The sequence below is a fragment of the Gracilinanus agilis genome, chromosome 1 (genome assembly GCF_016433145.1).
Source record: "Gracilinanus agilis isolate LMUSP501 chromosome 1, AgileGrace, whole genome shotgun sequence".
NCBI lineage: Eukaryota > Metazoa > Chordata > Mammalia > Didelphimorphia > Didelphidae > Gracilinanus > Gracilinanus agilis.
Window position 1 is genome coordinate 89,641,911 of NC_058130.1, and position 18,859 is coordinate 89,660,769.

Below are 18,859 nucleotides of genomic sequence, written 5' to 3' on the forward strand. Positions count from 1 at the left end.
GTCGGATACAAAAGCGACAAAAAAGATAAGAAACTTTGTAAAATATTGTGTGTGTGATTCCTTGTAAAATATTTTCAAATGGTTTATTACAAAAAAAATCAGTTATTAAATAATGTTCATATTTTCACTTCAAATCGTTCCCTTTCCATCCCACCATCTCCACTCCCGCCCCCAAACCTGATCTGTGGAGCTGAAGGCTCTGCTGGGAAGAGCAATTCTCCGAAGTCCTCCTATTGGGGATCAGAGAACTGAGACCCAGCCTTGACTTTAGGTGTCCCTTTCATGGTCCTTTTCTCAAGCAACCCCGGGTCTGATGAGAAAATCCTCATTTCAAACGATGTCTCTGGTAACCAGCCAACTGGCGGAAATAATCCTCTCTTCTCCCTCCCCCACGCCCAGACTGCTTCCTCGCAGCCCCGCCCTTGACGTCCCAAAATCCGGCCCCTTCGCTCTGGGCCTGGGACTCAGGGCAGTCCAAGGGCTGGAAGAAGGAAGTAGAGTAGGATATTAACAACCCCAGCTCCGCAAAGCCTGGGGCGAGATGGGTGATGAGTGCGAGTCTCGTCCTGCCCACCCACTCCAGACAGCTGGAACCCCCAGACCCAGGCCCAATTTCCCAAGCCATTGCTGCCTTTCCAGCCCCAGGGCAGTCCTTCAGGCCGTGGGTGAGCCAGAAACTCTTTTAGACCCTCGAATATTCAGAGTGAGGCTGACCTCTCTCCCATCACTCCCCGCTCCGGAACCACAACTCCCAACACGTCCCTCGCTTGCGATCCAATCGGCGCAGGCGCCGTTCTCACTGCCTCACACTGGGAGGCGGACTCCAAATCCCATCGTGCCTCGGGGCCGGGAGTCGCGGAGTGGCCCGCTCCTGTTACGCAGGCGCAGTGGTCTGTTTGTCGGCCCAGGAGGAGTCGGAGGCGGCTGCGGTGGTGGCGGCGAAGGAGGCCGCGACCTGAGGAAACCTGGTGGCAGCAACGGCGGCGAGAGTGGACTTGGCCTCCAACCCATGCTCAGGCCCCTCGGGGGTCCTCGGCGCTGAGCCTCGGCCCCGCGGAGGAAGACGGGGAGGGCGCCCCCCGGCGGCGGGAGGGCGGACCGACCCGGGGCGGATGGGGGAGGCCGCGGCCTGAGGCCAGAGCCGGCCCGGCCCGCGCGGGGTCCCCCAGCGGGCCCGGGGGCCCGGCCCCATCTCTAGGCCAGGCCCCCGCCCGCGGTCCGCAGCCCCCAGAAGATGCAGCAGCCGCAGCGGCCCGGGCTGGCGCTTGGGCCCGGGGCCCGCCTGCCCCTGGGCGCCGCCCTGGCCAGCGCCAGCGTGGTGGTGAAGGCCCTGTGCGCCTCCGTGCTGCTCCTCTACCTGTTGTCCTTCGCGCTGGACACGGCTGTGGGCCTGGCCGTCACCCCCGGCTACCTCTTCCCGCCCAATTTCTGGGTCTGGACCCTGGCCACGCACGGGCTGGTGGAGCTGCACATGTGGGATGTGGCCCTGAGCCTGGCCACGGTGGTGGCAGCCGGCCAGCTGCTGGAGCCACTCTGGGGGGCCCTGGAGCTGCTCGTGTTCTTCGCTGTGGTGAACGTGTCCGTGGGGCTGCTGGGTGCCTTCGCCTACCTCCTCACCTACATGGCCTCCTTCAACCTGGCCTATCTCTTCACCGTGCGCATCCACGGGGTGCTGGGCTTCCTGGGCGGGGTCCTGGTGGCCCTCAAACAGACTATGGGGGACAGCGTGGTGCTGAAGGTGCCCCAAGTGCGGATGCGGGTGGTACCCATGCTGCTGCTTGTCTCCCTGATGTTGCTACGACTCACTCCTCTGGTGGACAGCAGTGCCCTGGCTTCCTATGGCTTTGGGGTGCTCTCAGGCTGGGTGTACTTGCGATTCTACCAGCGCCACAGCCGGGGCAGGGGGGATATGTCGGACCATTTTGCCTTTGCCACCTTCTTCCCCGAAATCCTGCAGCCTGTTGTGGCCCTGGTGGCAAACTTGGTGCACAGTCTCCTCGTGAAGGTGAAGGTCTGCAGAAAGACTGTGAAGCGCTATGACGTGGGGGCTCCTTCTTCCATAACCATTAGCCTCCCTGGCACAGACCCCCAGGATGCTGAGCGGAGAAGGTAGGCTCATAAGGTTCATAGATTTAGAACGGGTGGGGGGGGGTGGAACTTTAGAAATCGTCCAATCCACTCCCCACACTTTACAGATGAAAAACTGAGATCTAAAGTTGCACTATTTACCCAGGGTCATACAGTTTAGCAGGGCAGGGTTCAAACCCCAGTTCTCCATTTCCAAATCCATTGTGCTTGACATTCGAGGGTGACATCCTATCAGGTACTGTAGCATACTCTGAAACCTCAGGAACCCAAACCCAGTGCTGCTCCATTTAGGGACTTCATTCTTATGGTTTCTATTTCTAAACCTTCACTGAACATCCAGTTTTATGTGCCATTTTGCTGGGAGCTGAAGCTCCAACATAAAACATTATGGTGCCCTCTTTCTTTTGGTGCCAGGAAACTAGAGAAAGCTAGGAACCTAATCTGATTGTTTTTGAGTCTAGAGGCAAAGGAAGGGACAGGCTGAATGACCACTTGTCTGGAAGAGTCTCACATTTGACTTGTGTTGTACTGATTGTGCATGTAGAACTTACTGAAAAAGGTGGGAATTGCCTAAAGTCCTATAGATTGTAAGCTACAGAGCTAGAAGTTGAAGTTAAGCTATCAGGGTTAAATGACTTGCCCAGGGTCACATAGCTACGGAAGGCCTGTCTGAGGCCAGATTTGAACCCATGTCTTCCCATGTCCAAGCCTGGCACTTTATGCACTGTTCTGCCTAGCTACCCTGACCCAAAACTCTTGATTCCACTATGTTGACTTGGTGTCTTCTGAAGCCTCAGGACTCTAGATCCCTCTAATTCATACTTTTTTGAATATTAAGTTTTTCTCAGTGTGTAAAATGTAAAGCCTGTATGAGAGCTAGAATTCACTATTCTCTAAACTCTGATATAATCATATTTTTTCCTGCAATCTTGGGTTTACCTAAATGTCCCAAAGCTCAAGGTTTTTCTGCTAGATTCATTGCCTGTAGATGTGAAAGCTTGAGGTATTATTGCCAGAAAGCTCTACTCTTTGGTAGGTAAAGCTTGCTGCTTCATTTCTCCCCTGAGCTCCCTAGGGGACAGCCAGACCCATTGAATAAATCAGCTGTCTCTGTTTCCCCAGAGAAAATTGCTGTTTCACTTCCTGTAAACCAAGCTAGGCTTCAGCTACATTATTCACACATACATGAAATCATAGCTTGCCCTTTTCCTCAGGTTATTAGCATACTTCAAGTAGGAGAAAGAACCCCTCCATTTAACTACATCAACATCAGATCTCACTCACCTTCAACTTTATTCTTAAAAATTATCACTTTGGAACAGTCAGCTAGGATCTGGGCCTGAAGAGTTTAGAAAGTGCTTTCCTAAACTTTTCACTGATTGCACAACTCTGTTAAAACAGGTAATAGCAGTATAGTTTGCTCCATTTGACAGAGGAAGAAGTTAAAATCAGAAGAGAAATGAGTTGGTCAGGTTCACCCAGTGAGTGTCAGAGCTGGGACAGGAATCCAGGTTCTTGGGACTCTAGTTGCTCCAAGGAACGTGTACTTAAAACATGAAACAAGCTTCTTGGCGCTGAGAGAGAGGGTGTGGGCTTGATTCTAGAGTTCCTTTGTACCCAGAGCAGAGATCAGTCTTAACCACACAGAAGAAGATTAGGGGTGGGGCCAGGAAACATTTTTGGCTCCTCCCTGTAGCTCCTGAGGAAAAGATTCCTAGAATAGTATTTAAAACTGTTCTCTTGGCCTCTCAGCATTCTTTTTCTCTCCTCCCAGGTGAGACTAGGAACAAGCTGACTTTTTCCATTCCAGGCTGTGTGGTAAAGACAAACTCGACAATTACTTGCTCTCTCCTGGCTGGGAACTTCAGGAGCTGAAAGGGCCCAACTAAGAAATGGGACAAATAATTTATAGGCAAACTTAGCATGTCTGTCCAAAGAACAAATACAGGAAGATGATTACGAGGCCGCTGAGGATGACAGCACTTTGGCCTCCCTGTTCCCAATTGTCACCTACCAGTTAAGCAGGTTTCTACCAGCCCTGACTGAGTTTAGGGTCGTGGGATGGATTAGGAAGTACAAATGATCTATAACCACACAGATCAGTTAGCAAGCTTAGCCTTCCATCACCATGGTAGCTACCTTGAACCCACCTAATGGATCCCAGTCTCTGGAGCTGCTCATGCGCATTCATAATCTTAAGAGAACCTCTCAACAGAACAAGTTGAACCCTGGTGTAATGGAGTGTGTAATGGAAAATTCTGAAGCTCTGGAGTCTAATCTGGACTCCTAGCAGTTACCAGAACTCCTGACTCCAGGTTCCTCATTACACTTGTACTGCCTATGTTTTAGAACTGTTGGCAGGAAAGTGTTTTGCCAATCTTAAAGTAACATAGAAAAAGCCTTGATCCAAAACTCAAATGTCTGTTAACTGATTAGAGATCATCACTCCAGAAAAAGTGTAGGAAGTGACTGGAGGAATAGGGAAAGCTTATTCCCCACAGATGGAAACTAAGGCCCAAAGAAGAGGAAAGGGTTTGCCTAAGTTTATATAGTGAATAATAAAGCTCACCTCAGAGGATGGTGCCAAGACTCCTTCCCTGCTTCACTATCTTACTTGGGAAATTTACCCTCAAGCTATGGATAGCAGACCCTCAAAAGGAATGGTTTAGTCCCCCTAACCAGAAGGGAAACACTTGTCACAGCTTGGCCTGGAGATCCTTCCCCAAAGAAGATCCCACCCTGTGCCTGGGGGCAATGGACTTAGTGTAAGAGGCTCAGCTGCTTCAGAATATATGTCCTGAAGCCCCTGGTGTGGAGGGAGGAATAGCTGACACTGGTAAAATTTATAGTAGGGCTGGGCAACAGAGATTAAGTGATTTGCCCAAGGTCATCCTGCTAGGAAGTACCTGAGATTTGAACCCAGGATCTCCTGCCTCTAGGCCTGGCTGTCCATCTACTATGCCACCTAGCTACCCCTAGCAGTCTCACTTTCAAAGTAGCTACTCCTCAAGAAGTCCAGGACACTACAAAGGCTCATTCCTAATTGCTTTCTGGTTTCCATCTCATGTCCTATATATCATTCTAAGTATTGCTCCTCACTGCCCTCAGGCCTCAGAAATATTGTAGATTGAGACCCAACACATACCTGCCCTGAGGACCTAGTCCTGAAGGGACTCCACCCAACACCCACCCTCCCCCCCTCGTAATCCAAGAAGGTAGTACCTCTGCAGTGCCTTCTTCAACTATAGAACTACCACAGCAGGACAAGTGCACAGGAATGACTTGGGATTGCCAGGGAAAGAAGGCAAGCAGCAACAGCTGGCTGATAGCATGCAGTGCCTGTTTCTTTGGAGACATTTTAATTTGATCCTCACAGCAGGTAGTATAAGTTTCATCCTCATCTTACAAATGGGGGAACCAAGCTCAGAGTGACACAATTAGTAGTAAGTAAACCACTGGACCAGATTGAAAGAACATTTTCTGACTTCAGCTCCAGTGTTCTCCCACTAATTCAAGGCAAAACTCCCCCCCATCATCAATAGCACCCAGCAGGCACAACTCAACTATATTCAGACTGAATATTGACTGGATTGACCTAAAATGAAAAATCGATCGGAAAAGGAGCAAATTGTTTTCAGAATGACAAAGACAGCGGGAAGGGGAATATAGTAGGGATATGAGCAGCTAAGTGGTGCAGTAGATAAAGCATTGGACCTGGAGGCAAGAAGACATGACTTCTTCCTGAGTTCAAATTTGGCCTCAGACACTTTCTAGCTACGTGATCTTGGGCAGGTCACTTAACCCTGTTTGCCTCAGTTCCTCATCAGTTTAAAAAAGAAAATGAGCTAGAGAAGAAAATGGCAAGCTACTCCAATATCTTTGCCAAGAAAACTCCAAATTGACCATGAATCAACTAAAACAGGATATATGGGGAACTATAAAGCTGATAGAAAAAGCTCTGGTAGGCAGCACAGAGGTTTTGATGTAACTGAGACCAAGCCCTCCCCATAACAATCCCATGTCTTTCCTTCCACAGGCAACTAGCCCTGAAGGCCCTAAATGAGCGGTTGAAGCGAGTAGAAGACCAGGCTGCCTGGCCTAGCATGGATGATGAGGATGATGAGGCCATGAGCAAGGTGGACAGCCCCCTGCTCCCTGAGAAAATCCCCAATCCCCCTGGGAAAGGGGCTGCCCCTGAATCCAGTCTGATCACCTTTGAGGAGGCCCCTCCCCAGTTGTAACCAGACCTCCCAGCCCAAGGGCACAACTCCCTTTCCCCAGCCTGGTCAGTAGTCACACCATTTGGACCACCCTGCCTCTCTTTATCTCCCTGCTCAGCCATACCCAGAAGCTGACTGCTTCCCAAGGAGAGAAGGCAAGGAGGGAAATCCTTTTAGGTCCATGGGGTCACATTGTGTGTACTCTCTGTTGATGCCAACACTATGCTCCCCTCCACCCCCAAGGCCTGGCTAACCCACCAGACAACCACTAAGTCCAGGAGTAAGGAGCACGTGGCCTGGGGCCTGGCCCAAGTTCAGCCTCATAATCCCAGTTCACTGGTTTGGCAATCAGGCCCAGTGGGGTAACCTGATTCCTTGGATTCTATGGTAGACCTTTGTTGGTAGAGCAGTCCCTCTTCCTGCTTTCAGCTACCAAGTAAAGGTTTGCCAAAAAAGAATTCTGAGGGCACCAGGCTTGAAGCTGGATATGACAAAGCCCAGCCCCAAGGCACCTCTGCCACCCTGCCACTCCTAATCCCTCTATCCCAGGGATATGTTAGTATTGCAGTTTGGTTTTTCCTTGGCTGGGGTAAGGCAGGACATGTGAGTAAGGCTTGAGATAGCCTTCATCCCCAGGTCTGGACTCTCCAGAATAGGGACTTCTGTCGGGGCTAAAATTCATAGGGGTGTTTTTTTAAAGGACCACTTGAATGGGGAGCCTGGACTCTCAGTATAAATAAAGCAGTTCTTTGAGGACGGGCTCCTAGTGGCTTTGTCCTGAGCACATGCCTCACTGAATGGTTGTTGAGGTCCAGCCTTCCCAGGACCCACAAGACTTCGGACTGCATTGTGGGTTGCTGCTTTTGTCCCCTGCTAGGCTTTAAGCTGTCGGAATGGAGACTGCCATCACCTCACCATCATCTTTTCTACTCTGTTCTCGTCTTACAACTGAATATTTTTACTCATCACTTCTCAAATCCCTCCATTTTCCTTCTTGTAGCTTGCCATGACTTCTGCTCCTCTGCTGGCCTCTGGGAGAAGAGTAGATCTAACTTAAAGCTAATAACACCTCTTGCCTAGGGCTTCTTGCTCTTTTTCTTTGGAGCAGGCCCAGCTGCCTTCATTATGAGAAGAGATAGATGCCAAGGCTTTACACTGGCCACAGATACCATCTCCTCTATCCTTTGTCCTCTACTTTGAGGGGTCAGGTTAGCTCTTTTCTCCATCTTGCCATACCCACACCCAGCCCTTAGCTCTTTGGGCTAATTCAGTATTAACTCACACAGAAGGGATTATATCTCATTGGTTACTTCCAGTCATTCCCTTGACCCATTCAGGCACTAACTCTTGAACCAGTAAGACACCAATTATAAGTACGCAGAGATGAATAAGTAGATAGAAGAGCTTTATAGGAAGTACAAGAACACAGCTTTAACTCCTTGGCCTTACCCTCCCACCATCCCTGCTCCCTGGGAAATGGCAGGTTCTCCTCAGGCCTTCCTGACTTGCAAACAAGGGGAAGCTGCTCCACCCTCAAGAGCCAAGGCCTGACTGGTAACAAAATCCATCCAAACTCCACTGCTACCCCTGACAAAACAGTGCTTCAGCTGACCCAACCTGTTTCTTCACAAGGGTAGTACGAAGAACGGTACCTGCAAGAATCAGCTCTGGCTCAGAGTTCTTCCTTTCCATGGGCACTTTTAAAAAAATTTTTGCTAACACTGATAAGAGTATAAAAGAAGCAGAAGAGGCAGGATAGGGTGCCAGCAGTCCATCCACATGTACACATGCCCCTTCACAGATGGCAAGAAGATGCAGAGAAAGGAGTCTGTATGTGGGGCACAGAGCACCTTTCCTTGCTCCACATACATCTCTTCCACCTGTCCCCCAAAGGGACAATGTATGACCCAGGCCTGCTCATATCAGGAGAGCCAAGATAATCCTAGCAGCACTGTGAGCAGCTTTTCTGGGCGGAATGCAGGGCTACTGCAGTAGGGAGAGATGGGGCACATGGATGCTGTCTCCTTCATGGCTGGATCCTTTTGCGGTACAAGTAGGCATTGCTCACCTGATTCATGACCACCAGGCTAGTAAGAATGGGACAGAGGGCAGCCAGGTACCAGGAAGCACCAACCAGTGTGGTGGTAAACCAGAGGGAGCACATGCCCAAGAGGAGGCTAGTACTGCCCAGGAGGTAGCCCACCAGGCCTGAGGTGGCATGGTACAGCTTCAGCTTGGCTAACGGCCATCGTGGTAGCAATTTGGGGCATAGCAGCACCAGCCCGCCTGTGCACTGCAGCCCAGCCCACAGCACTGACAGCAGCCCTGCCCACCCATGCCATGTAGCCAGGTGAGCTTTGCCGTGCTGCTCTTTATTGTAGATAATCAGGCCCAAGCCCAGCAGGGCACACAGCAGGGCCAGCAGTTGAAGTGCCCAATGGCATCGTGCCCGACCTTTTCGAGAGAAGGATCGTAACAAGGAACTCTCTGGAGAGAAGACCAGCAGCGCTTCTGTCATCAGGAAGGAGAACTGGGGAGACAGATATGGCCAAAGCATGAGCTCGGACATCATGACTAAAAGTAGCCAACTTTCAACAAGCCAATCTTAATGAAAGCTCTACAGCAGAAAAGAAGAGCAGCTAAACTAAACATTTCTACCTGGCTCCAAAATTCAAGCTATGACTTTTCCATAATGGCTCAAATTACCTTCCTGATGTTATCCACTTCAAGCTGGCATTACATTAGGCCAACTGAATTTAGGTGGTGAAAAGGTAGGGGTACTAGGGAACTAGCAATAGAGCCCACCTGCAATAATCAAGAGCTAACATACCACAAATTTTCCTTTTTAATTCAAATATTTATTTCTTTGGTGCCTTTTTGAAATATTACCTCATTGCTTTGCACACATAGACATGCACACTGAGTTTTTGCAATAGCAGCTTGGAAAGAAAAACCTCTAAGGTCTAGATAATGAATTTGTTCCATTGTCACCAAAGTAGGACTGATATGGAATGGGTATCGTTTCATTCTGTAAGAGCAAGCTAAATAGGGAGTATTTCAGGGAAAATTAGATGACTTTTAATAGGCTAAACTAAGGGACTTAAGTGCATCTAGGCATATGCATATATCAACTTAGAGCCTTAAAATGAACCAGTAACTTATTTGCCCAGCGAGGGCTACAAACTTCTGATACTAGGGACAAGCAAACACAGCAGGAATGGGCCTTAGGTGGTTATTGATGTTTATCCCAGATCAACCTCCTCTACTATCCAAGGCCCATGCCCATATTGCCCTCCAGGGCATCATCCAAGCCAAAGACCAAAAAGGAAATAGGTTACTTACCGCAAGAGACATAAGCACCGGGTGCCAGGAGAAGAGACCTGGAAAAAGGAGGAAGGTTGCAACCAAAGGAGATCTAGAAACTGGGCTTGTACATGTCATCTAAGCTAAAGGGTAAGGGCAGCAATAGTATCTCCTTACAAGTGGGTGTATGAGAGGGCTCCCCAACTAGGTAGTCTAACCCAGCTCAACTTGAAGAGGTCAGAGGTGGCTTTTCTCCAAGCAGCCATTGCCTAGAGTAACTAGAAGAGCATTCCAGACCTTTTTGAGTTTATCCAGAGGGAAGATGGAACTGATCCTGGACTAACACCTCACACCACCACCCATTTTCCAACTAGGTCAGAGTTCAGCCAACATCAATTAGGAAGTTTCTAACTCTGGCTCCAGATTTCCAGACACCTACCCAGGAATTAGATAAAACTTTTGGAGATCCTGGAAGTGGACTGGCTGACCTAGCCAAAGAACCCCTAAACTTCACCACTGACAAGTAAGAACCTTGTCAATTTTTCCCACGAGTAGTGGGGACACATCTAGCAGGAAGTGCTGAGCTGTAGGCCAAGTGAAAGATGATCTCCAAATTTCCTTCAGGCTCTTATCCGATGGCTAGGATCCTTGTGCCTGGCAACCGACACAGGTAGTAACTGACCCTTTCCCCAAGGCAGACGGGAAATAATCTGAGGCACGGATGGGGGACATGTCTTGTTGGAGAATCCAGAAGTATCTGGGGTGGGTCATACAAGTAAAATATGCCAAGATTATAAAGTCTGGCCAAGGGGTATTTTTTGCAGGAATGCAACTGGCGCCTCGCAAGCCAGACCCAAGCCGACAAACCTCCCTGGATACCTTCCACAGGGAAACGGAGGACGGGAGCTGCCCTGGCCCCGCACGTCCAGGAGTTTCGTTCTAGGCCCCTCCTTCCCGAACCACCTCCTGGCCCTCAGCAGAGGTGTGCACTCTGACCCAATCCCACTTACTGGAGCCGGGCCGAGCTAATACAGCCACGAAGATCGTGAAGCCGAGGGCTACAAGATGGGCAGCAGCCCCCGAGGCGGTGCGCAGGCCCCGGTAGATGCGCGACTCAGTCTCCACCGTCAGGGCCATATCCCGAGGTGCCGAAATGGTCCTAAGGGCTCGGGGAGGGGGGGGCAAAAGCTGTCCCCCGAGACGATCCTCGCAGCCACTAGGGACCTGGCTGAAATAGAGAGACCGGTGTCACCCGCACCTGGACAGGTTAGCCAAGGAGTGAGGAGACAGTAAAGCAGGAAACTCCCAGGTAGGATGCTGGTGTAAAGCCATGGAGACTACGGATTCCAAGATGCACCGCGCTGGCCCTGGCCCAGGAAACCCTAAAGTCGAACGTAAGGCACAGTGGGAGTAGTAGTTTCTCTAGCTACTCTAGCCATTGGCCGGTTACCCGACCCCTAGACAACCTCGAGAAGCACTATGGGAATTGTAGTCAATCCCCGCGCCCCGTGACCAAGGTCCCACCACTCACTGCAGAATCCAGTGAAGCAATCCGTACTGACTGAAGTTTCCTAGGCTCTTCGGCTGCCCCGGCCCACCGCCTTCCGGCTCCTAACAGGAAGTTCCGAGAAACATCTATTGCATTGTCTCTGCGGAAAGGGGCGCCCTCACTTCCGGACGCGAATTCCTCCAGTCCAGAACTTGAGCCAGAACAAGTTTCTGAAGCCCTGCCCCTGGAGGTCAGTGCGCAGACTCCCAGGTCGCCTGGGAAGTGGGTGGGGAAAGGGAAGGCGTGCTCCGCCTTGAAACTGTGCTGGCATCCTCGGAGCCGGCTTGTTTTCTTCTCTCAGGTAAGGAGGAATCTGCCGGGGTTGGAATCGGGGCACTTGCGGAGCTTGGAGGGATCCTGGGCCTGGGGAAAACATCTTGAAGCTGCTGGAGCCCCTCAGGCGAAAGAGAACCAGGGGATGTGCCAGCATCAACCATCTGGGGAGCCCCTGCGGCCTGAACCTGGGGAAACTGAGGTCTGCGGCGTGTCCTTCCCTCCTCAGCGCCTCGAGCGGGCGTCCCTAGTCAAGTGGCCGGGCCGGGGCCCCCAGCCCTCTCAGCCCCTCGGCCAGTCACCATGGGCAGCAGCAGCAGGATCGAGTGCATCTTCTTCAGCGAGTTTCACCCCACTCTGGGCCCCAAAATCACCTACCAGGTAGACGGGGGACGGAGGCGTGGGGAGGGGAGGGGCATGCGCCACCGTAGCACCCCACCAGCTCCCCGGGGGCTGTCTCCCTAGGTCCCAGAGGACTTCATTTCCAGAGAGCTGTTCGACACCGTGCAAGTGTATGTCATCACCAAGCCTGAGCTCCAGAACAAGCTGATTACGGTGTAAGTGGGCAGAGAGGGGGCCAACACCCCCTGACAGAAGGGGCAAAGGAGACATCTGCCCCAGGTGGGCCAGGAGGGCACAGCCATCTTCCCATTCACCCACAGCTCTATAATCTTAGTTAAAACCGGGTCCCAAGGCTTCCTTAGCATTTACTCTACTTTAGCCAACCTTATCATGATGGGACAAATCTTTCTGAGTCCACCACTAGGACAACTGCACATCTCCTTTTCTCAATTCATACAACCACCCCCACCTCCATCCCCCTCAACTTTCACTTGTTTAGACTACTACAATTGCCTACTAATTGTACTTCCTACCTTCAGCCTGTCACCTCTCCAATGCATCTTCCACAGCATTACCAAGTGTATATCCTTAAAGTGCAAATCTGTTCACATCACTAGAGCAAACAGAGGCTGAATGGTTCCCTCTGAGCCTCTAGAATAAAAAAAAGAATTTCAGTGAGTGTGGCGTTTAAAGCCCTTTACAAGGCATCTACAATCTGTATTTTAATATTGACTTTATATTATTCTCCCACATGTACTCTTCTAGCCAGGAAAACTAGCCTGTTTCCTATTATCCAAAGGTGTTATCCATCTCCTGTCTGTGCCTTTGTAGACTGGCTCCTCTACTGAAATGCTTTTTTTCCTCACTTCTGACTTCTAAAAACCATGGCTCCCTTCAAGATTCAGTTTTAATGCCACTTCCTACAAAAGCCCTTTCTTGATTCCCCCATTGTTTGTGCTTTCTGCTTCCCACCCACAACATTGGTCAAATGACTTCTATTTATTTTAAATCTCTTACTGAACACTTACTAGCTGTGTGACTGGGCAAGTCACTTGACCCCCACTGCCTAGCCTTTGATGCTCTTCTGCCTTAGAACCAATACACAGTATTGATTCTAAAACAGAAGGTAAGAATTTTTTTAAAAACCTCTTTTAACACTTTCTTATCCATGCACATATTTCCCCTAGTAGAATGTAAGCTCTTTAGGGACATGGACTGTTTCAGTTTTTATTCATGATAAAGATATCCACAGTACCTGGCATATGGTAAATGTGTGATGCTTATTGAATAGCAAATTGCTTTTTGGAAGAAAAAACTGGGACAGCCTTTCTTCGAACTGATATCAAGTGGGGCATCTGGGTGGCTCTGGGTTGAGAGCCAAGCTTAGAGACGGGAGGTCTTTGGTTCAAATCTGACCTCAAACATAATCCAGCTGTGTGACCCTGGGCAAGTCCTTTAACCCCCATTGCCTAGTCCTTACCACTCTTCTGCCTTGGAACTAATACACAGTATTGATTCTAAGACTGAAGGTAAGGGTTTAAAAAAACAAAACTGATATCAAGAGAGACAGTAAGAGTTTTTTTAAAACACACAAAGAGACGGGAGGAATCAAGGAGGGACTTATAGAAGAGGTTTCACCTAAGCTGGACACCAAAGAGTACAATGTTGAGAGCTTATACATTCTTGACATGGAACAAAAAAAGACTGGGAAATAGTCTGGTTTGTTTGGGCAAGAAGTATAAAAAGGGAAATCATGTGAAATAAAAATATAAGTATAATGATCAGGTTCTTGAATGCCAGGAAAAAGGAGTTTATATTTTCTCCTGTAGGGAATAAGATTTTGAGAAAAGGAGTGGCATAATCAGAGCTGGACTCTACAATGATTAATCTGCAGAAGTAGAAAGATTACAGACTGCAGGGTCAATTAAAAAGAGACTTAAAGTCAAGGACACAATTAAAAGTACCATAATCACCTTGGCATGAACTGACCAGGACCTGGACCAGCATAGTAGTGTTAGGAGAAGGGAAGAGGTAAGTGAGAAATCTTGCCTAGGGACAGGCAGCTGACAAGGCCCTAAACAAAAAACCCAGTCCCAAGGGCCCCAGGGACCTAGCTCCTATCATCTTCTCTAAGAGGTTTTCTACCTCCCATTCCCTTGTGCTGACCCTGGTCCCTGCTTAGGACAGCCATGGAGAAGAAGCTGATTGGCTGCCCTGTGTGCATTGAGCACAAAAAGTACAGTCGAAATGCACTGCTCTTCAACCTGGGCTTCGTGTGTGATGCCCGAGCCAAGACCTGCGCCCTGGAGCCCATCGTTAAGAAGCTGGCTGGCTACCTCACCACACTGGAGGTCAGGACCTGTCCCAACCACTCCCTGAGCCAGAGCCCTATTCCCTAGCTCCTTGGGGGCCACCTTTGCAGGGGCATTGACCCATGGTCTTGGACTTCTAGGAGTAACTCAGTTTGGGTGGGAATGAGATTCACAAAGGTCTCCTTAGCGCTTTCTCATAGTGTTGAAAAAAGCATTAGAGACTACCTAGTTTAATCACTTTCTGGAGAGGCTGCATTCAATCCAGGCAAGAAAGACTTGGGCTCCTGTGATCATGGACTTAGAGCTAGAAGGGGCTTCAGAAATCATTCATTCACCTGTTTTCCCAGCTATAAGATGAGGTTCCAACCAGTTCAGTGACTTACCCAAGGACAAATAGCTAATAAAATGGCAGGGGCAATTCAGGCCCAATTCCTCTGACTACAAATCCAGTGCTTTTAAAAATGTACCATTCGGTGAAATGGGACTCTAGGAAATCTGCCTCCCCTGCTTGCTGTTTCCCCATCATTGATGGGCCTCATGGCAGCTCCCAGAGAAAGGGCAGTAGCTCACCTTTTGTTTTCCCTTGTAGCTGGAAAGCAGCTTTGTGTCTACAGAGGAAAGTAAACAGAAGCTAGTGCCCATCATGACCATCCTCCTGGAGGAGCTCAATGCCACAGGCAGATGTACCCTGCCTATAGGTAAGGCTACAGGGTCCAGTTCCCCTTCCAGAAAGGGGGCTGCTTGCACATTCTTGCCCAAGAGAAAACAGAATTCAGAGCTGTCCAAGTAGGTAGAGCAGGAGTATATAACCTCCATGAGGTACATGAAAAGTTTTCAGCAGATCCATGAACTTGGATGAGAAAAAAGACATCTTTATTTTCACTAACCTCTCTAAATGAGTTACCATTTCCTTCAGTTATTTAAAAATAAGATTCTGAGGAGTCCATAGGCTTCAGCAGCCTGCCAAAGAAACTTCTGATTCATAAAGCCAGTCTTTGTGAAAGAAGAGAGTATGCAGAGGAGAAGCTTCGTAAGATAGGTCGCTGACTGAAATAAAGGGAGAAAGACAGAAAAGTTTAGATTCTCTGTGGGCATAGACAGTTAACTTTGTGAGGATGGACAGAGAGAAGGGCCCTTGGAATTCTGCCTTCTAATTTCAGTTCTGTAGCTAACTCCACATCTCTTAAGTGATTTCCCCTTTTGGATGAACATTATCTCTCTGCAATGTGGTGGTTGACCTCTCTTCTGCCATATCTGCTGTGAAAATTAAGTGAACATTCTTACAGATCCTAGGTTTTAGAGCAGTAAGAGGCCTTCAAGGTCATCTGGTGCTTTACCCCATCCCCATTATTTTATAGAGGAGGAAACAGGCAAAATCTAAATATCATTGAACCTTGGTTTCATCACCTGTGAAATAGGAAGAGACTTTTCTATACGCACATAGCAAGTTAATGATAAACCTTCAGTATGAACCCAGGGCTCTCTGCCCAAAGATTCATCTTTCTTTCCACTACATCATACCATGGGGTACAAAAGTGCTTTGAAAGTATAAACCTTCTGTAAGTGCAATCACAGGCATCCTGGGATCCTTCTGGAAGGCTTCCTAGAGACCAGGAATCTAGAGGAAATAGGGTAATCCTTTTCCTCATCATATTTTTCTATAGATGAGTCTAATACCATCCACCTGAAGGTCATTGAGCAGCGGCCCGACCCACCCATTGCCCAGGAGTATGACGTACCTGTTTTTACCAAGGACAAGGATGAGTTCTTCAACTCCCAGTGGGATCTCACCACACAGCAAGTATGCCCACCTGCCCCATACTCACCTACCAGTGGTTGTTCCCCTGGCCAGCCAAGCTTCCCTCTCAGATACCCGAGGGAGAGAGTATGGGGTGTGGGGTACCCAGACTGGACTTCATCATGACATAGCTACCCTCTCCAGATACTGCCTTATATCGATGGCTTTCGACACATCCAGAAAATTTCTGCTGAGGCTGATGTGGAACTCAACCTTGTACGGATTGCCATCCAGAACCTTCTGTGAGTGGGTTAAGGGGACCAGGAGATGGGTAGGGGAAGAACTGATGGAACATGAACACTGCCAGGACCTTCCTTCCCCCATCTCCTGTTTGCTAGGTCTTGCCTCTCCTGAACCCTCACAAGTGTTATCACCAAATTAAGAAGATATAAGCTAGAGGGTAGCCTGCACTGGTTGATGCTAATAGAAGAATGAGGGCACAGTCACAGTAGAGGCCAGAGGCCAACACTGAGCAGGGTGTATCTTTTGCAGGTACTATGGTGTGGTGACCCTGGTATCTATCCTCCAGGTGAGGAGGGAAACAGAGGAAGAAGATTGTGCTTGGGAAGGGGATCAGCCCGAGTGGGGAAGAGCACAGCCGGAAATCAAGATAATGGGGGTCTCTCAACAGACTAGTTTTCCCTGTGATATGTCTCAATGGAGAGCAGTGAGAAAGGGAATTCTCAGGGTGAATGGAGGTTTGTGTGCTTGGATAGAGAAGACACAAAATCCACAAGCATCTGAGCCAGAGATCTTGGTATAGTCTGTACAGCTCAAGAAACTGAGGTCCCAAAGAGGCAAGGACTTGTCTGAGGTAACACAACCAGTATTCCAGGGCAGGTCTAGAATTAGAATCCAGCTTTCCTCATTTAGGTGGTTTGGTTTGGTTTGGTTTTCAATGACACAAATTCACTGGCTCCTAGGTTTTAGAATCAAAAGAATTTAGGAGTCCAATCTAACATTTTAGTTTTTACTGATGGAAACTGGGGCCCAAGAACCATGAAAGACTTCTCTAAGGCCACACAGCCACTCAGTGACAGAAGCAAATTTCCTGACTTGTAGTTAGGATGTTATAAATTTGGGGGAGAGCAGGCTAGTGGATACCTCTGACCTCAATCCATCCTTCCTCCCCCAGTATTCCAATGTGTACTGCCCCACACCCAAAGTGCAGGACCTGGTGGATGATAAGTCACTACAGGAGGAATGTCTGGCCTATGTCACCAAACAAGGTATGAGAAGATGAGGAGGATAAGGGAAGGACGAAGCTTCCAAGGCATCTGGTTGCCTCCACCTCCAATAATAGCCAATAATGGTTTGTAAATTCATAAGACTCAAAAATCACCTCACCAGCTTCTCTGTAAGTAATAATATTCCCATCTTATAGATAAGGAAACTAAGGCATGAAGATTTAAGCGACTTATCTGTGGTCATATATCTAAAATGTGTTAGAACCAGTAGTCATACCCTGGTCACACTCCAAAACCAGCATTCATTCCACTATGCCAAAATGCCTTTGAGGGCCCAGAAATACAAATTCCAATTCTTCCCAACTCCCCCCAAACTGTTCTGGGGCCCAGATGTATGTGCCACCCCACTTTGCTGTCACCCTAGGACACAAGCGAGCCAGCCTCCGAGATGTCTTCCAGCTCTACTGTGGCCTCAGCCCTGGCACCACAGTCCGAGACCTCATTGGCCGCTATACCCAACAGCTGCAGCGTGTGGATGAGAGGTGAGCAAGGGGGATGATATCTGCCAACCAGCCAAAGGCTGGCACATTTCCTGCAGTGCTCTGGGGTTCCTAAAGTGCTTTTCTCACAAGAGCCCTGGGGAGAAGGCAGTGCAGTCACCCTTTCACAGATAAGGACACTGAAACTTGGAGGTGAGACTCCAAGGCCAGCTCCCAGCTGGTGGAATTTACCTGGCATTGGTCCTGTAGGGCAGGCAGTGCAGGGCTTTTTACAGCAGAAGAAACTGAGTCTGGGAAAGGATTCTTCCACTCCTCCCTCTGGCCTGGCCTCATATGCCCTCACTTGGTGGTCTCCTGATTCTAGATTTCTCTTTCAGAGAGCAAGGTTAGCCGTACAGGGGGCCACAGTCCTAGCCTGGTACTACTGCAGGCCCTTGAGCCCAGTCCCTTTCCCACTCAGGGCCTCAGTTTCCCCGTCTTTGTAAAGAGCTCATTCAGCCCTCTGAGGTCGTCCCTGGTTCTGAATCTAGTGTTGACACTTGGGGGTAGTTGGTCTTTAGTGCTGCTCAGCTGCATGCAGTCGAGGCCTGGGGACCTGGCCAGGCAGGGGCTCAGGGGTCACCCGCCCCCAAACAGGAAGCTGATCCAGTTTGGGCTAATGAAAAACTTGATGAGGCGGCTGCAGAAGTACCCGGTGCGCATCACAGCGGAGGAGCGCAGCCACCCCGCGCGCCTCTACACTGGCTGCCACAGCTACGACGAGATCTGCTGCAAGACCGGTGGGTGTGCGGGTGTGCAGATGTGCGGCCGGAGCTGGGGGTGGGGGGAGCGGGGCGGAGTACGGTCAAACAGGGCCACCGCCCACTGAGCCCCCGGCCCCCCGCCCCTCTAGGCATGAGTTACCGGGAGCTGGATGAGCGCCTGGACAACGACCCCAACATCATCGTGTGCTGGAAGTGAAGCCCCCCGTAAGAGCCTCCGGCCGCCGCCTTCCCTCCTCCGGACGCTGGGGTTGCGGGACTTGGGGGCGGGCTGGGGGAAATAAAGCGCCTTCTCTGGCCTAGAGCGCTGGTGGTTTTACGTGCTCCTACGAGCTCCTACGTGCTCCGTCCTTGCATTTCCCCCCGACGTCCAGCAGGGGACGACAGTGTCCTCACGCCAGAGCGTGTCGCCTGTCTCCATGGCGACAGAGACGCTAAGCCTTTCCAACGGCCTTTCAACGACTTCCCTCAGTTCCCACCAGCAAGCGCAGCACCGAGTGACACCTAAATGCGGCTCCGTTTTGCC

General features: G+C 49.8%; 4 protein-coding genes across 5 annotated transcripts in view; 3 read left to right on the top strand and 1 right to left on the bottom strand.

Annotated features, from left to right (window-relative positions):
* The window catches only part of LOC123247731 (transmembrane protein 115-like), a 4,838-nt gene extending 3,796 nt beyond the window's left edge, over positions 1–1,042 (top strand). The window contains exons 2-3 of the mRNA XM_044676722.1: positions 400–494; positions 788–1,042. Of these exons, the coding sequence (XP_044532657.1) occupies positions 400–494; positions 788–1,042 (350 nt within the window). The remainder of the gene's footprint in view (positions 1–399; positions 495–787) is intronic.
* On the top strand, positions 920–7,097 carry LOC123247514 (transmembrane protein 115-like). The gene is made up of 2 exons (XM_044676465.1): positions 920–2,109; positions 6,125–7,097. Exons 1-2 carry the CDS (start codon positions 1,235–1,237, stop codon positions 6,327–6,329), a joined length of 1,080 nt encoding a protein of 359 aa, XP_044532400.1. The 5' UTR covers positions 920–1,234; the 3' UTR covers positions 6,330–7,097.
* A 603-nt stretch (positions 7,098–7,700) lies between these two features.
* On the bottom strand, positions 7,701–11,332 carry LOC123247598 (transmembrane reductase CYB561D2). Its single transcript, XM_044676578.1, has 3 exons — positions 10,622–11,332; positions 9,651–9,688; positions 7,701–8,838 (listed from the first exon to the last, which is right to left on the bottom strand). Exons 1-3 carry the CDS (start codon positions 10,746–10,748, stop codon positions 8,335–8,337), a joined length of 669 nt encoding a protein of 222 aa, XP_044532513.1. The 5' UTR covers positions 10,749–11,332; the 3' UTR covers positions 7,701–8,334.
* A 46-nt stretch (positions 11,333–11,378) lies between these two features.
* On the top strand, positions 11,379–18,637 carry NPRL2 (NPR2 like, GATOR1 complex subunit). Of its 2 annotated transcripts, XM_044676277.1 has the most exons (12): positions 11,379–11,461; positions 11,663–11,814; positions 11,899–11,990; positions 13,958–14,126; positions 14,677–14,785; positions 15,752–15,888; positions 16,030–16,127; positions 16,378–16,414; positions 17,021–17,114; positions 17,497–17,614; positions 18,209–18,351; positions 18,465–18,637. In XM_044676277.1, the coding sequence occupies exons 2-12, from the start codon at positions 11,737–11,739 to the stop codon at positions 18,530–18,532; spliced, it is 1,143 nt and encodes a 380-aa protein (XP_044532212.1). In that variant the 5' UTR covers positions 11,379–11,461; positions 11,663–11,736; the 3' UTR covers positions 18,533–18,637. The 2 variants fall into 2 exon arrangements, with proteins under 2 accessions (XP_044532212.1, XP_044532290.1); XM_044676355.1 differs by lacking the exons at positions 11,379–11,461; positions 11,663–11,814 and having other exon boundaries at positions 11,974–11,990; positions 13,963–14,126.
* The last annotated feature ends 222 nt before the right edge of the window (positions 18,638–18,859 follow it).

Excerpts from the sequence above, each read along its gene's own strand:
- LOC123247514 (XM_044676465.1), top strand. The coding sequence starts at position 1,235 with ATGCAGCAGCCGCAGCGGCCCGGGCTGGCGCTTGGGCCCGGGGCCCGC. Across the intron at positions 2,110-6,124 it reads CAGGATGCTGAGCGGAGAAG|GCAACTAGCCCTGAAGGCCC; the intron begins GTAGGCTCATAA and ends TTCCTTCCACAG.
- LOC123247598 (XM_044676578.1), bottom strand. The coding sequence starts at position 10,748 with ATGGCCCTGACGGTGGAGACTGAGTCGCGCATCTACCGGGGCCTGCGC. Across the intron at positions 9,689-10,621 it reads ATTAGCTCGGCCCGGCTCCA|GTCTCTTCTCCTGGCACCCG; the intron begins GTAAGTGGGATT and ends TCCTTTTTCCAG. Across the intron at positions 8,839-9,650 it reads CGGTGCTTATGTCTCTTGCG|TTCTCCTTCCTGATGACAGA; the intron begins GTAAGTAACCTA and ends CTGTCTCCCCAG.
- NPRL2 (XM_044676277.1), top strand. The coding sequence starts at position 11,737 with ATGGGCAGCAGCAGCAGGATCGAGTGCATCTTCTTCAGCGAGTTTCAC. Across the intron at positions 14,127-14,676 it reads GCTACCTCACCACACTGGAG|CTGGAAAGCAGCTTTGTGTC; the intron begins GTCAGGACCTGT and ends TTTCCCTTGTAG. Across the intron at positions 17,615-18,208 it reads CTGCAGCGTGTGGATGAGAG|GAAGCTGATCCAGTTTGGGC; the intron begins GTGAGCAAGGGG and ends GCCCCCAAACAG.